Source organism: Candoia aspera, chromosome 16 (assembly GCF_035149785.1).
Source record: "Candoia aspera isolate rCanAsp1 chromosome 16, rCanAsp1.hap2, whole genome shotgun sequence".
Lineage (NCBI taxonomy): Eukaryota > Metazoa > Chordata > Lepidosauria > Squamata > Boidae > Candoia > Candoia aspera.
This window is the reverse complement of record NC_086168.1, coordinates 2,114,161-2,129,586: the sequence shown is the minus strand read 5'-3', so window position 1 is coordinate 2,129,586 and position 15,426 is coordinate 2,114,161. Positions and strand designations below refer to the sequence as shown.

The following is a 15,426-nucleotide window of genomic DNA, read 5'->3' as shown; positions in this document are numbered from 1 at the left end:
TGCAAGTTGTTTTTTCAGCACTGTTGTAAGTCTGAACCATCACTAATTGAATGGTTGTTAAGTGAGGACTACCTGTACATGCAAGGTGCTTTTTACATGGGAGAGCACTGAAGTATGTCAAATCTCATCCTTAGTTCATCTTCTCCCCGCTCGTTCTGCAGAGAGTGTAGCTTAGCGCTTCCATTTCATACCTTGTAAGCTGTTCATTTAACCCAGCGTCTCCCACCTTCGGGCATGGCTGAGAATGATGGGAGTTGTATTTTATCTGGGCTAGGGAAGATAACTCATGGAAGGGCACAGCAAGCTCTTTGGGCCTCAAGTTTTCCAAATCCCTTCCACTTTTCCTTAAGTGTAAATCAATACATGTGTTTACCAGAAAGGCAGAATTCAAAAAGAGGCATTTAGAGGCAGGCAGATTCTCCTCTGGGATGATAACAGATCTGGACCCTTTTCATTCATTCACTCACTCATCCCAAAGCCTTTTGCTTCTTGGGGAAGCTTTTATGGGTTTGGAAGGTCTGTCTCTATGAGCAAAGGACCACTGAACTGTTCAGAAGGAAGAAAGCCTGTTGCGTCCTTAACTCCACTCCTGATCAGCTTACAGGCAGCTGAAGACCACACTGCTGGGATGTCTAATTTTGATAATGCCCTAAATAGAAGCAAGTGTGTGCGCGTGTGTCTTTGTCAGCTTGGCTGTAGAAGAGAAGAATTATTTTCTCTCCTTTACCAAACCACGCCATTAACTCCATCGGTGCTGGCAACAAAGGGCAGGGTACCCGCTTCCTACTGATAAAAGGAACAAAAACCAGAAGGTTGGGAGATGGTGTGAGAAGACTTAAAGGGGCAAACAGTCACTGATGACGTTGTTGGCCATTATTTCCTTATACCTTAGCATGAAAGTTAGAGCTGGGCCAAACATTTCTTCTGCATTCTTCCCCGTTTCATGGAAACAGGTTTCCTTTCTAAGGAAGAGCATTCTGGCAAGAGAAATGGAGAGAGCACAGGAGGCCTGCACCGGGCTGCTGGGACAGTCCAGGGAAAGTGCAGTGTCTGGTTTTTTTCAAACAGGCCAATCTCTGTGCTGCCTCCTTGAAATGCCAAGGGGTCGTGGGAGAGCCTCTTCCCGATCCCAAGAGGCCTTGCTGAGTGATGGGAAGAGGACAGGGCACTGCAGGATCTCTGGACGCCTCACAGTAAAGCAGCTTTCCCCCATGGCTGAATAAATCTTCAAGGAACTCAAGAGTGCCTCTTTTCTGCAGGAATTGGAAGGAAAGTTTCAACAGAGGACTCTCTCTGTTAAAATGCAGAATTAATTGAAAGTAGTCCCATGAGGATTAAGTGGCCAGTTGCTTGAATGTTGGTTTTCCAGTGCATTACATTAGCCTGAATAAAGTGCATCCCAAAAGTCCTTTATTAAGCTCTTTTAAAGCTTAAGGGGCACCTTGTATATTTTATTATTTTCTTTGGGCATCACAGGAGAGATGAAGATGTCCACTGGGCTCTGTTTGTCCCTGGCTCAGGTGAAGTGAGGATTGCACAGGTGTAGAGCTGGACTTGCCTCTCCCTCCATGCCCAGCAGGGCACAAGGGTGCCTGGACCTTGCCCCACGGTTGCCCAACCGCAAGCAGGGGGTGCCAGGTCATGCCTCGACTTCCCTGAATCAGATTTTCTGGTTTGATTCCACACATTCTGCTTGCCAAGCTGAGTTGGTAGGGTGTGTGTGTGTGTGTGTGTGTAGTAGCAGACTACACCTTCCTTCTCTCTTCATCTGCCCTGGTTAAAAATAACCCTGGATCCTCATTTGGGACTCATGTTCTTTCTCTGGGACTCCTTTACTGTAATTCAGTTGAGCTGCGCAGCTTTATTGTTTATTTTCCTGTCTTTTCAACACCCAGAGGTTAGGCCTGTCATGATGAAACGACACAGCAAGGAAACAAAGTTCAAGAGATGCCAAATTCCCTCGTGGGGGATAGGCGGGAGCTGTGTGGCATGGAAGATGACAGTACGGATGGTTCACCTGCTTGCTTAACCCATTTTTCTGGGTTCGTACCACACACTTGAGATAGGCTGAGGACATGCATGAAATGGGAGAAATACTTTGCTTTAACCTGCAAAACAAAATCTTCACATTCTGGATGGGTCACAACTGTTTTGGGTTGTCCACTGTTAGGCACCACCGAAGCCTGGATCGCTTTGATTTTCCAAATCTTGAACACACAAAAAATCTGAATGGACAAGATTTGGCCATGGAGCAGTTCATACACCTGAAGAACCTGCCCCCGGCTGAAACTAGCTTAGAGTGCTGTGTGAGTCCAGCCACTAGTACAACCCTAATCTCTGTCTCTAGAGCTGCTTCTGGCCTGGGGAGTTTCTTCTTCTCTCTCCCCCTCACCGCCTCTTCTTGCCAATCTCTGTCCCTGCACTACAAATACTCTGTGTTCGGTGTATTGTACAGCCCCTAGCACATTGCTGGGGCAACTTGGAAACCATATTGTTTTTTATGGGTTTGAGCAAATGGAAGCTTTGTTCCAATGCAAATGGCAGGCAGAGGAAGTCCAAAGAACTTGATGATGGAGATGAAACTTCTTTCATTTTCCACCCTAGTTCCAGTCTGGAGTGAATTTCCTGAGCTACCCTCGTGGTGGCAAATTGCATGTTTTCCTAATGGATTACGTTAGGCAAAAATGGTGTTGAGTGGTTGATTTCACACAGTATGTTTAACCAGGTCAGTAAAAGATCAAATGGCTCAATTCACACATTGAACTTGGTTAGCCTCAGTCTTTTATTTTCTGTTCTGTTTTGGTTTTCCAGGATGGGTGAACTTGGTTGTTTGAATAGTGTATAGGTAGTCCTCACTTAACAACCATTTATTTAGTGATGGTTTGGACTTACAAGGGTGCTGAAAAAACTGACCTGTGACTGGTCCTCACACTTACGACCATTGCAGCGTTCCCCTGCGGTCATGTGATCACAATTTGAGCGCTTGGCAACCGGCTCACATTTATGACTGTTGCAGTGTGTTGTGTTCACGTGATCACCATTTTCAACCTACCTAGCCAGCTTCTGGCAAGCAAAATCAATGGGGAACTGCGTGATTCACTTAAAGACCATGTGGTTCACTTAACGCTTGCAATGATTCACTTAACAACCACTGCAAAAGTTGTAAAATCAGGTCAGATTTGCTTAATGACCACTTCGCTTAGCAGCTGAAATCCCGGCCCTAGTTGTGGTCATTAAGCGAGGACTACCTTACAGTGTAAAGCATCTGCAAACTCTAACCGTGTGTTCATAACAAGAAAAAATAAGAATCATTGATGTTCTTGTTGCTTTGCCTGTCACGCTCACCCATCATATGATTTATTGCTTTGAATCTGAAGGGCAGCTGTTCTGATTCGCTAATTTGGGGTTAGCACGTTTGTGTAAAGCCAGACCTTGAGTTTCACTAAAGCCAAATGCGCGGGCAATCTAGAGGTGCCAGACAAGGAATCAGGGTGCTGAATCATGTCCCTTTCAAACCATTTGCACATGTGGGCTTAGCAAAACCTTCCAGGGCACCTCTTCCGTACGGGACCCTGATTTCTCTTGTTGGGAAGGAACATAGTGACATTTTTTCTGCTTGGGGAACAGATTGAACCTTTGAGTGGGATGGCAAGGGCCAGGGCCAGGGCCAAAACTATTGTTTGTTTAGTTTAATCAGTCTTCAAACACATTCTCTGCTATTAAACAAGTTAATTCAGTGGTTCCATGGTACTGGACGTTCCCCTTCTGTTTCACTAAATTTGACTGCAAGATTTCAGGAGCCACTCTGGGTGACATGCTGTGGGGTTTTTTTCTCTCTCCTAGTTTTGGTTTTGGCCAGTCGATGGGATGATCCATTTGAGGGAATTTGTCCAACGTACTAGATTAGGTTGAAGTTATAGCTTTGTGTTGGAAACCAGCCATCCCGTTAAACCAGGAGACGGCTTATTTCGATGTGGCCTGTTCTGGGATCCCAGGTGTTTAGCTGGGTTTGCAGTGCAGCAGATCATGGGAATGCAGCCGTGGTCATGCTGATTTGGGGGCTCTTCGCCCCCAAAGCTGCTGGGCACTTACTGCAACCCTTCAGGCATTTTTCCTTGAACCTTTTAAACCTCCAAATGCAACTGGAATTTTTGCTGTAAGCCAGCTTGGGTTGCAGTTTGTGGCCAGAGAAGCTGAAGTTGGCGGGGGGGGGGGGCACAAAGGATGGCTGACCTATGCAGTGGACCCCTGGAAGAGGACTGGCTGGGCAATGTTCTCCCTCAACAGAAGAGGCATCAGCGGTTCATCTGCCCCCCCCCCCACACCCCCATGGAAGTTGATTCGGGGCAGAGCTCCCGTTGCAAAGGGGCTGAGATGCTTCCAAATGGGGATGATTCTCCAAGGGGACCCTGCCGTCCTTCCTTCTTTATCGCTGTTGAATTAGTCCCCTCTCTGTCGCTTTGGCACAGTGCAGGGAGGAAATTCATAACTGCTCTACCTTAGCAAACGTTTCCTCCCCCCCCCCCCGAAGCTTTGCAAAGAGTCCCTTAGGGGAGCCAGCTTGGACCCTGCCCAGCTCACCCCCAAGTTCCCCAGGTTGGACGGGGTGGGTCCCCAGGCAAAGCCCAGCCAGCACAGTTGGCTCGAACCGAATTTTCCCTTTGGCCCTTCTCTTTGCGAAAACGGTGGCCCCGGGTTTGCATCGCGAGAGACTCTTTTGAGGAATTAGTCGAACGGGCTTTGTGGCAGCTCTTTGAGCAAGGCAAAGCTGGAAATTGAGGCTCCAGTAAGGTCTTTTTCTGAAGAGAGCAGAGCTGGTAGAGGGGAGGAGTCAAGCCCAGTTCTAGTTTTATCCGTTAGGAGTGATGATCAGGACTGGAAAACCACCTCCTCTGCTTCATCCCCCTCCTCATTGCAGAAAATCAAGCAAGCCCCTTCCAGTGAGGACTGCTTCTTCGACCTTCTGAGCAAATTCCAGAGCAACCGGATGGACGACCAGCGCTGCACTTTGGAGGATGCCCAGAGAGGGTCAGAGGAAGCGGCTGCTACGCCTGTCCCTGCCCTGGGGGAGGCACAGAGTAAGTGGGCCACCCGCCTCCTTGAGCCTCGCTCCGTGTCCTGTGCTGGTGCAGGGCTGTTGCACAGCTGCAAAGCAACTTGCCAGGGGAGGGAGCGGTTGAATTGCACCACCAGGAAGCCTCCCTGGCACTGAAAGAGTCAGCGGAAACGGAAGCGGTGTCCAATACCCTTGGGAGAAACCAGAAGGGCACAGCTTTGCCCCAAGCAAGCGCCCTGTTCAGTCTTTGACACCCTTCGAGGTAGGCCAGGTCAAAGAACAGACACCACAGGGATTCCAGGAATGTTATAGTTATTGCTGTAGACCCAACAACAGACTCTTGAAAGCCTGTCCAGCTTCCCTCCGTCCCTTCTTATACTGAAGAGAATCAAGGTGGAGTTAGTTTGAGATTCTTCCTCGTGAGTCCAGTTCTTCAACCTCTGGACTGCATAATCCCTTCTCTACGTCCCCCTTAATGGCTTCCTTCTCCCAGATCAGGTCCAGCTACCTTCAATGGCAGGATTTCCAGCCAGCGCTGCCCGTTGGTCAAAACTCAGAGCGTGGTAGCCGCCTGAAGGGCACCCGATTGGAAGAGACCAATACAGTCCCTGCGTGATGTGTTGCAATCAGGGCCACTGATGGGGTGGCCCCTCAGAGGGTCTAGCGGTGTTTCTCCAGCTTGGCAACTTGAAGACAGGTGGACTTCAACTCCCAGAATCCCCCAGGCAGCATGAAGTCCACCTGTCTTCAAGTTGCCAAGTTCAAGAAACACTGGTCTAGCCTGAATGCTTTGCAAAGCAAGCTGAGCAAACCAGCAGGGCTTTTCCCTTAGAGATTTTGCTTTGGGACATTGCGCTGGTTCCCAGCGAAGTCAAGACAGGAGAACCTCAAGCGATCTGTCGATCCTGCACTTGGGGATACCAAAGGGAGGTGATTGCTTCCCAAGCAAAAGTAACAGCTTGCTTTCACATTGGGCTCTGCAGAGGCCACTGGGGGTGGAATAGACCCCTGGGGGGTCCAGCAGCTACCTCCTGATCTTCAAGGCTGCCTAAATGAGGGAGAGTTGAGCTGAGCTGAGATCTCCAGGGGAAGCTAGAGTGCCCCCAGGGCTGGCTGGCTTGCTCACCCTTTGGCTGCTTCCTCCCCCAGCTCATTCTGTGGCCTCCCCGCAGACCGAGGAGCTCTTCGACCTCATTGCCAGCTCCCAGAGCCGGCGGCTGGATGACCAGCGGGCCAGCGTGGGGGATTTGCCCGGCCTCCGCATCACGCCCAGCAACCTGGGCCACCTTCGCATGGACGGCGAGGCCCAGGAGCCTGGCGACGAATTCTTCAACATGCTCATGAAGTGCCAGGTTGGTTTGTGGCTTGTTAGGGCCCTCCCACCCCTCTTCCTCCTGCTGTGAAATTCTTAGAATGGGGGGGTGGATTCCACCTCTGCCAAACCTCACCACACTGATGGGCTTTACCCATTGCACTGTGCCTTTATGTTGCCCGGGTGAGCATAGAACCCTTGAAGCGTTAAAGTTTTGGCCTTGGTGGGAAGGTCTGGGTGCAAGCCATGATTTAGCCACAGAGTTCATAGGGGGATTTGGAGCCCTTGCTCTCTTGCAGCCCAATCTACCTGTGCGGGCTTGTTGCAGTGGAGATGAAATGTGGGGAGAGGGAGAGACACCCCGACAGATCCCCTCTTCAACAAAGCAACAAAGCAGGATATACGTAAATGCCGTAATAAAGTAAACAAGCCCACCATTATGGCTAGTTCAACAAGCCATAGTTCAGACAAGCCATGGCTTAACATAATGGGAGAAACCAGTGTGTGTTTAAGACCAGGGGAGAATGGATTTTATGGTTCCAGGTCTGTCTGTAGGAACTGCGTACCATTCCTGCCGGGCTTTGCTCAAACCTGGGCCAATTCCGAAAATGATGTAGTACATACCATGCTTGATGAATTAATACTTGCTGGGACTAAGCAGCCAGATGCCTCCATCTGAGATGAGCTGAACACGCTCATGGCAGAGAAAGACACTCATTTTCTTTTCCATCATCTCATCTGAATTAGCGGTTGATCATCAAGACTCCACTCATGATCAACAGCTGCTTAGACCTCTTAATCTTTGTTAGGGTTGTCCTCCCGAAACATCTTAAAATTAATTAATTGAATTAACCTTGGAGAGAGAGGAATTATCCTGGCAGATTGATAGCTGTTCAGTGCAGTCCAGTCCAGTTCACGAGAAGTAACGGCTAATTTTTTTCTAGCATTGGGCACCGCTCAGCCTTTGGAAGAACGTAATGGGCAGCGATGCCAGTCCAGAAGCACCAGGGGCTACGCACAGGCTGGGCACCATGTCCTCCTCTTGGAGAGCCAAGCAGGAGGGGACCATTTTATTTATCAATCAATCAATCAATCAAATTTTATCATCGCCCATCTCCCCCCCACCATCCTTTACCCATTGTGGGGACTTATTTTTGAGTGTATCGGTCCCACTGCCCACCTCTCACTGAACAGATCTTCACCAGGTCAAATTGGTTGTTCTCTAAATTAGGTTACACCCATCCTGGCATCTTGTGCTTTTTCTCCCAAGACGCTCTGGGCAGTGCACAGTGTTCTCACTGCCTCCCACTGAAGTCTCCTGACAGCCCTGCCATGCTGGCTGGCAAGGAAGACCTGCCTGGTGGCATCTTCTGTAGGAACCCATCAGAAGACCCCTTTGTTGTGGTTTGGTTGACCTCCCTTAGTCATGCATGTGGCCTTTTCCTTTGCTCCTCTGCAGTCCTCCCGCCTTGACGACCAGCGCTGTGCCCCGCCCAATTCCATTCCCCGTGGCCCCACCATGCCCGATGAGGACTTCTTCAGCCTCATCCAGCGTGTCCAAGCCAAGCGCATGGACGAGCAGAGAGTGGACCTGGCTTCAGCCGAGGAAGATCGAGCAGAAGACCAACCTCCAGATCAGCAGCAAAGGCCCAGCTTCAGTTAAGAAGCCAGGGCAAGAGGCCAGTGAAGGGATGGACTTCTGGATGCCCCCAGCTGAAGATCTGGGCCATGGCGTTCAGCATGTTCATGGGGGAGCTGGCTGCTTTCTGCACTTTCTCACCCTGGAGAAAATGGCAGTCACGAGAGTGGGGAGCAGAAGGGGTGGGCATTCTCCTCTCCAAACTGCCTCTGTGCCAGTTGGGCAAGGTTGGTAAGGGTGAAGCATCTTCTCTGCTTGAGCATCAGCTATGAAAACCAGGCTGAAGACCTGAGAAGGAGGCCTATGGGTAAAGGCCATAAGCTGAAAACCTCTGAGAAAGATGCAGGGGACCACCTGCAAAAAGGAAGGGGTTTGGGTCAGGCCCAAACCTAGAAACAGCAGCAGCAGCAGAAGGGGCTGCCAGATAGGGTTGACCCCAAGCCAGGCTGAGCTGTGCCTCTGCCACTTCAGCCCATGCCCTGTGCCAAATTGACAGCTGACTTTGGAATCTGAACTGAGGATGGCAATCAGTGGATGTGTGTGCAAATCTCTTCTTGCAGAAATATGGACCTTGGTGCCCTTTTTTCTCAGGTGCCATCTGATGCTGGTTGGAAAGGTGCTGGGGAGGAGAGAAAGGGAACCGAACATCCAGAGCCAAGATTCCCATCTTGGTTTCCGTTAGCCAGGGGAGACTTCGGCCCATAATTACAGCTATTGCAGCCATCACCAAAGCAAGGTACTTGAAGGGAACCTTTCTTATAGTGGCCAATTAAAAGGATTTTAAGTTAAAATAAGGGATGTGTGCCTGCAGCCTCTGATCGTTTTAGACAGGTTGTAGCCCTCTTTTAATCTTGTTTCTTTGAAGGCAGGGAGGAGTTATTCTCTCTCGCTATCTTGGACTGTTGATTTGGAGTTTATGTTCCTCAGTTTAACCAAGGACTGTGGTGTTAGACCCAGTTTGTTGCCATTACCCTGGGGAATTGATTTGGATTTTTTTCCCCTGGCATCCCTGCTTGTATGGCACTTTCAAAACTCCGGCCTTCTTAAGGAGGGAGTTGTGTTAGGCTGTGCTGGCAAAAAAGCCAGGAGGAGTTGGGTGGCACACTGCAGCTCCTGAAAGCATCTCCCTTTTCATAAGATGCGTTAGTTGGAAAAGGTGCTACCCAACTCCTGATTTTTTGCCTTTTTACCACCTCAGGATTGGAAAACCTCTCAAATAACGCAGCGCTCCTTAGCGTGTTTCCATCCCCTTTCTGGTCAAGTCTCCTTGCTGCCGCCCAGAAGGATCTCTGTCCTGAACTGCGGGCCAGGGCCACAGAAAAGGCCCCTGCTGAGAAGGGGGTCCCTGCCAACCACACGGTCTGGTCCGAGATCTGGGCCAGATCAAGGAAGCCCCTTAAGGCAGGAGCCAGCCTTCCCGGAGGCTTAGTTTGCACAATGCACAGGGCTCTTACCGGGAACCCAACCCACGCTGGGAGACTGTGCGTTGTGTGCAATTCGGAGAGTTCAGCCCACCGTGCTTGAGAGAAGCCTTTTGTCCCAACGCAGCCCTTGATGGAGCCTCCCACACTAGGAAGCCCTGCAGAGGCCCTTCTCTGTTTCTTGAGCAGAGGGTGCAGTCTGGGCCCTTGATGGCAGAGGAGGGAGACACCCATCACTGGTTGTCCTGGGAATCCAACTTCAGTGGCTCAGAAACCCCGACAACTATGGTGAAATGCCAGCTCTGCTTTTCTCCCTCTCTCCTGCCCAGCGAACACTGCCAGCGAACGGGCAGCCAGGTTGCCCAGCCCCGCTGAATTAACTGAAGGACTGAGATGGGGGGACTATATCTGGCTGGGTGAGCATAGCTTATCCCAGATCCAGCAGCGTCTCAGCAGAATCGTCTCTGATTGCATCCGGGGGCGGAGAACCAGGAGAACTGACACGGAGAGGCTTAAAGAGGTGCTAAATGCCGCTTCTGGTCATAGTAGCAGCCGGAAAGCCTTTCTCGTTGGAGCCCATATGCAGTGGGGAGGGCATGCCAGGGGACCCAGCTGCTGGTGCAGAGTGCCCCACGCTTGGTGCTCCTTTGGCTTACCAAACCCATTCAGCTCTCCGCTTCGGAGGGGGAGGTTGGCCGCTGCCTGACTCGCCAGAGCCGCTTGCCCTGCCCACAGGTGAGGCGGCCAGGCCCTCCCTCCTTCCAGGCTGCAGCCAACCAGCCCAAGCAAAACACCACTGCAGTGCTGCCACAGGGAAGATTGGCCCGAGTACCTGAATGTATTTGCTAATTTATTCTTTTTGCAAGTGTAATTTGTTGTGAGGGCGGGAGGGGAAACAAAGCAAAGAACTTTAATGACAGGGTACTTTCCCTTTCCCCTGAAAAATCAAAGAGCTGCCAAATTAATTCATATATAGATACCTTGGGGTGGAGAGGAGAAGAGAAAAAACGTTGTTTAATAAACCTTTGTGAGCAAAGTTCTTTGGAAATTATTTTCTCAACTGTCTGGGCACAATCTAGTTTTCACGATGAAAAATGAAAACCAAAGCTGGCAGTCGGGTGGAGGCAGAGAGGAGAGAATTTGTTCTCTGGATCCATTTCTGGCCCTTCCTTCCTTCCTCCTCACCTCCCGCTGTGTAATCAGCAAAGGCCCGTGGAACCATTTGCTTGGGTTGGATCCTAACAGTAAGCTTGTCTCAAACCAAGATGAAAAAAGCGTGGATTCCTGATTCTGCCCTCCCCTCCCCTCCCCGCCCTGTTTTTTGAGTGTATGCAGAGAAGCATCTGGAGATGCTAATCTGTCTGCCAACCCCCGTCCGTCCACTCCACCACACAATCTCAGTCCAAAGGCCGAGAAGCAACGTCCACTTCTGTCGGTCTCCTCCAGCTGCTGTGCCAACTGGGGCATCGGTACAAGGCCAAGGCAGCACAATTGGGGAATCAGAACACCCAACCAAGCCCAAACACCTGGAGAACCCCAGGATCCGAGCTCAACTACTTGCACCCCAAAAGAGATTCCGATGCATTCACTGGACTGGAAACTGCTGGCTGCGACGCTGGTACCTGTCGGCTTCTCTTCCTGGGCCTGCCCTGCGTGAAATGGAAAACATGGGCCTCAGCAAATGCAGATTGTGTTGCCTGAAGCTGAAGAGGGCAGGGGGGATTTGTGTTGGCTAAGCAGTCACCTATGCAGCAGCTTGGCATCCACTCAGGTTCTCTGGTGCAGGACATGCTACATTCAGCTTCACGCCACAATAGGAAAAAGCATCAATCCTTCTAATATTAAAACACTTTTAATATGTATTTTTGAATACGGAAAGAAGTCTTTCCCTACCATCTTCTGTTTGCAGCATTACTGCCACCTGGTGGGGAGAAGGAAAATGACTGTTCAGGGATGAAGGAGCCAACTGTGGGTTGAATCAAAGGGCTTTGGCCTTGCGAAGGCCCCGGATGGGGCTGAGCAAGGCTAGCGTGGCCTTGATTGTGCAGCTTGCCCATTCCTGAGCACTAGGCAGACCCTCTCCATCACGAATCAGCCCGCTTTCGTTGCTAGTTCAACTCAGCCAGATGAGCCAGTAAAGGGGGGCAGCATATGCAGCCACCGGGGAAGAGATGGGACCTGGAAGTGCGGTTGGCCATCCCTGCAGCCAAGAGGGTGAATTGGGTGTCTGCAGGCGGTGGCCAAAAAGGTCAAGATGGCGGCAGTGACGGCGCTACTGAAGCTCCTGGGAGCTTTTATCACACCTCCACCACCACCATCTTGACTTTTTTGACCATTTGTGCAAAGTATGGGCGATATATAAACCTCAGCACAACACCAGCTCCCACAAAAGACAAGCTATGTTCCTGGGTCTTCATAAGTTGCAGTGTGATACTATGGAAGTAGCCACTGTAGTTTGCCAAGCAGTTTGTGTCTTTGAATACTGGGCCAGCCTAGCCAATTACTCTTTCCTCTGTAAAGCAACTAAGCTTCGCAAACGTGTCTCGGGCTTCAGCACCCGACCAATTCAACGCTGCAGCAGAGCGCGACTTAATGATGGAAAACATTGGCCGTCAAACCATTCGCGACAGGGAGCTCCGGTAAGCTGGCATTTCGGATCCACAACATGACGCCGAGTCAGGGCCGAACTGGGCCACGCGCTTCCCTTCTCCTCCTTCCCAGCCTCACATTTGGCCAGCTCGTTCCCCTCCGTCTTTTCCTTTGCTGGAGTGGGGAGAGGTGGCTCAGCACGTCGATCATCAAGCCCAAATTTCCAGTTAAGCCACGGTGAGCTTCCATCCAGAACGTTTCAAACCCCAGGATGTTTCCTCCGACCCACCAGAGGCTTTTCCTACTTGGTGGTAAATGGCCATCTGAAGACACTCTTAGTCCAATGTCTGCCAGAATCAACCTCCTTGTAATTTAAACCCCCTGCTTCTTGTCCTGCCTTCTGGAACAAGGAGGGAAGAAACCTAACAGCATGCCAAGCCCGACGAGGGCGTACTAGAGCCACATTAACTGCAGGGAGCCTGGACTTATTCTTTTGGTTTAGCTGACGTTTGTTTCTTCCTAATTGGTCGGCCTATCAGGATGCACCTACACAACGAACCCAAAAGAAAATGCGATCCCCTCCCTGGAATGCCTTGCGTAGGGTTCTTTCTCTTGCCCCAAGAAAGCCACAGGCGGCCCCTTAGCAGGCTGAAGGCAAGTCCCCACACGGGTGCAGCCGCACATCTCAGTCGCATCTTGTCTGCCATGTCCTACAAGAAGAGAGTACAAAAAATTCACGTTCAATAGCTAGACTTCATCCTGTGCAGCCAGAAAAAAGCATTTCTCAAGTATCAACAATCCCGCAATCCAGAAGATGGAAAAAACTCAGCTGAAGGGACCTCACAAAGCATTGCTTCCAAAAAGGTGTAATTAGTGGAGTTTTTCGTTGTTTACTTCTGGTTTCGACTGAAGACATCTGTTCCGATCACTCTGGATCTTTTTCTCCCTCGCCTTTACTCAGAAGTTCCACCAGTTTGGGGTCTTCAAGCAAGAGTTCAAGAGCGTCTTCGCCTGCCACCCGCCTCACTCTCTCTCCTTTAGCTGCGAGGATTTCCTCTATGTTCCTAATTCACAGACAAAATCATGTTACAAGGAAGTGGGAAGCATTATTGAAGAAAAAGCTTTGGTTTGTGAACATGAGAGCTGACTCTAACGGGAAACTGCAAAGGGGAAAACACCCCCACCTTAAAACCAACTACTGCAGAGGCCATCTTTTCCATATAGAAAAGAAGCAGAAACAATTTTTCCTCTTCATCTTACTTCAATTACATGAGGGTTATCACATGGATTTCGTGTTTTATTTATCTCTGTTTCCTGACCCTTTCAGCCTCCCCTTGCTGAGAGAGACTAATCACTGCCCACAGTAATGGAGTACAATGGTTCCTTTGGATTTTGATCACAGAAGGGATTCTGGCTTGGCACTCACTTTGCAAGCTAAAGCAGTAAACCAAGATTTGTGGATTATGAATTTTGGCTTATTTCTTGTCAGCTACCCTGTTCTCTGAAACAAACTATTTCTGGATTCTTCCTTTGAATCCATCAAACTCTCTCTTGGCACTGTGAAGTTCACCAGTCGTCTTCTTGTGTCCTGCAGCTGCAAGAACTGCCTGCTAAACAGAAGATTAAATAAAGAGCTTCTCCTTGCACGCAGATTTGCTTGCTAAACTCCAGCAGCCTTGACTGAAAACTAGTCCATAGTATTTGCTCTGTACTGTTCCCAGGAGCTAAATTCCAGCTTCACTCCAGCAGCTGAAGGATCAAGCCCTAAAGAGCAGAAAGGCGTGCAGAAGGACAGCACACTCACCTTTTTCCATCCAAGTCAGAGAACCAGCCCAAGTTATCAGCAATCACATGATGGTTGTTGCACCCTGAACATTTCACTATGACAACTCCCTGATGATAAGCCACCTTGGAAATAGGTTTTGCAGATCGTGTCCCGCATACCTGAAAAAGAAGCCAAGCTCCACTCAGTGACATTTGGAAGTGCTTCTCTGGGATATCAAAGGCGGGGGAATTGGAAGGACGTGCCCGTTCATTTACATACAATGCATTTGGAAGGCCGCCCAACTCCCAGTGACTCTGGGTGGCTTACAGAAGAGTGAAAACAAATAAAGAAAAGAACTTGTACGCCTGGACAAAACACATATTGTATTACAAATAAAGCTGCCTGGGGCTCAACGAACAGCCTAACCCCCACCCCAGGAGCAAAGCCACAGCTCCAAAGGGAACCCTTGTCGGGTGAGCCAGGGAAATCTCTGGGGCGATGCTGTTCCAGAGGGGAGGCATCTGCAGCTTTCTCAGCAGCAAAATGTAAGCAATCAGCCACCGCTGCCATTTCAATTTCCCAGCCCTGCTCCAGGTACTAAGCAGGCTGGACCTCAATTAACCTTTTCCAGATCAGTCCAGATCACCCGGTTATTAAGCTGAGTGGGCAAACCACCCTCAGGTCAAGCACAACGCCCGCTATCTTCGCAAGCAGCTTCATGGCATTCTCTCAGCAGAAATACAGAAGGGACTGGTTCTTTTTTAAGCTTTCCAGTGCTAGGCGGCAACTCTTGCATTTCCTGGTGGTCTCTTATCCAAGCGCCAACTAAGCCTAAACAAGCTTCGCTTCCCAGTTGAGATCGTTCGGCTTCCACCTCGCGCCCAGCGCAAAGATGGCGCCCTTGGCTTCGCTGCCCTCCAACGCTTCTACACCCAGGCGTCTTCTCCGCCAAGGCCGGCGACGCATTCCGTGCGAACTCACCTTACACGTGTACACCAGCCTGTAGTGCGCCGCAGACTTTGCGGGCTCCTGCTGTCGCGTTCCGGCCCCCAGCGTCAAGGCCCGTCGGCGGGCAGCTGCAGCAGGGGACGATGAGGGAGCAGCGGGCGAGCCCCGCACAGGCCACGCGCCCAGCCCCCGGATCCGGCCCCCGCAGATGCTGAGGAGGCCCCAGCCGGGAGGCCGGAGGAGCGCTGACCAGGTCGCGGCCGCCATCTTTATTGCGGGCAGATGCCCCGGCCTTTGCCGGCCCTCGAAGCGAACTCGATCCGAGCTGCAGGGCCGGCAGGCACCACGAGGGGTCAGCAAAGGACGGGGCCTTGTGCCATCTGGCAGCCCGAAGCAGCCTGTGGCGCCGATATGCTCACCCCGGGGTTGCGAGCGGGCACCTGCCTTCCTGCCAAGGATGCGGGCCACCGGCTCTCCCCAGGCTAGAGCTTCACAACAATCTGCCCAGGTAGGCTGGCCAAGTCTCAAGGAAGGCTTTATGCACGAACATTCTCTGGCGCGGCTCCTCAGGACCTTTGTCGGAAATGGCGCGCCGGAAATGGCGCATGCTGACTTCCGAAATCCGTCCGACCCACGGAGCCAGCAGCCTCAGAGGAGGGGAAGATCCCGAGGTGGGAGGAGCGCGGCGTCCCCGGG

At 50.9% G+C, this 15,426-nt stretch overlaps 2 protein-coding genes across 2 annotated transcripts in view; one reads left to right on the top strand and one right to left on the bottom strand.

Annotated features, from left to right (window-relative positions):
• The window catches only part of GPSM1 (G protein signaling modulator 1), an 87,540-nt gene extending 79,152 nt beyond the window's left edge, over positions 1–8,388 (top strand). The window contains exons 12-14 of the mRNA XM_063316219.1: positions 4,919–5,078; positions 6,206–6,408; positions 7,828–8,388. Coding sequence (XP_063172289.1) covers positions 4,919–5,078; positions 6,206–6,408; positions 7,828–8,031 — 567 coding nt within the window. The 3' untranslated portion in view covers positions 8,032–8,388. The remainder of the gene's footprint in view (positions 1–4,918; positions 5,079–6,205; positions 6,409–7,827) is intronic.
• Positions 8,389–11,175: 2,787 nt separating this feature from the next.
• On the bottom strand, positions 11,176–15,043 carry DNLZ (DNL-type zinc finger). Its single transcript, XM_063316251.1, has 3 exons — positions 14,764–15,043; positions 13,822–13,961; positions 11,176–13,081 (listed from the first exon to the last, which is right to left on the bottom strand). Exons 1-3 carry the CDS (start codon positions 14,995–14,997, stop codon positions 12,943–12,945), a joined length of 513 nt encoding a protein of 170 aa, XP_063172321.1. The 5' UTR covers positions 14,998–15,043; the 3' UTR covers positions 11,176–12,942.
• Between the last annotated feature and the right edge of the window lie 383 nt (positions 15,044–15,426).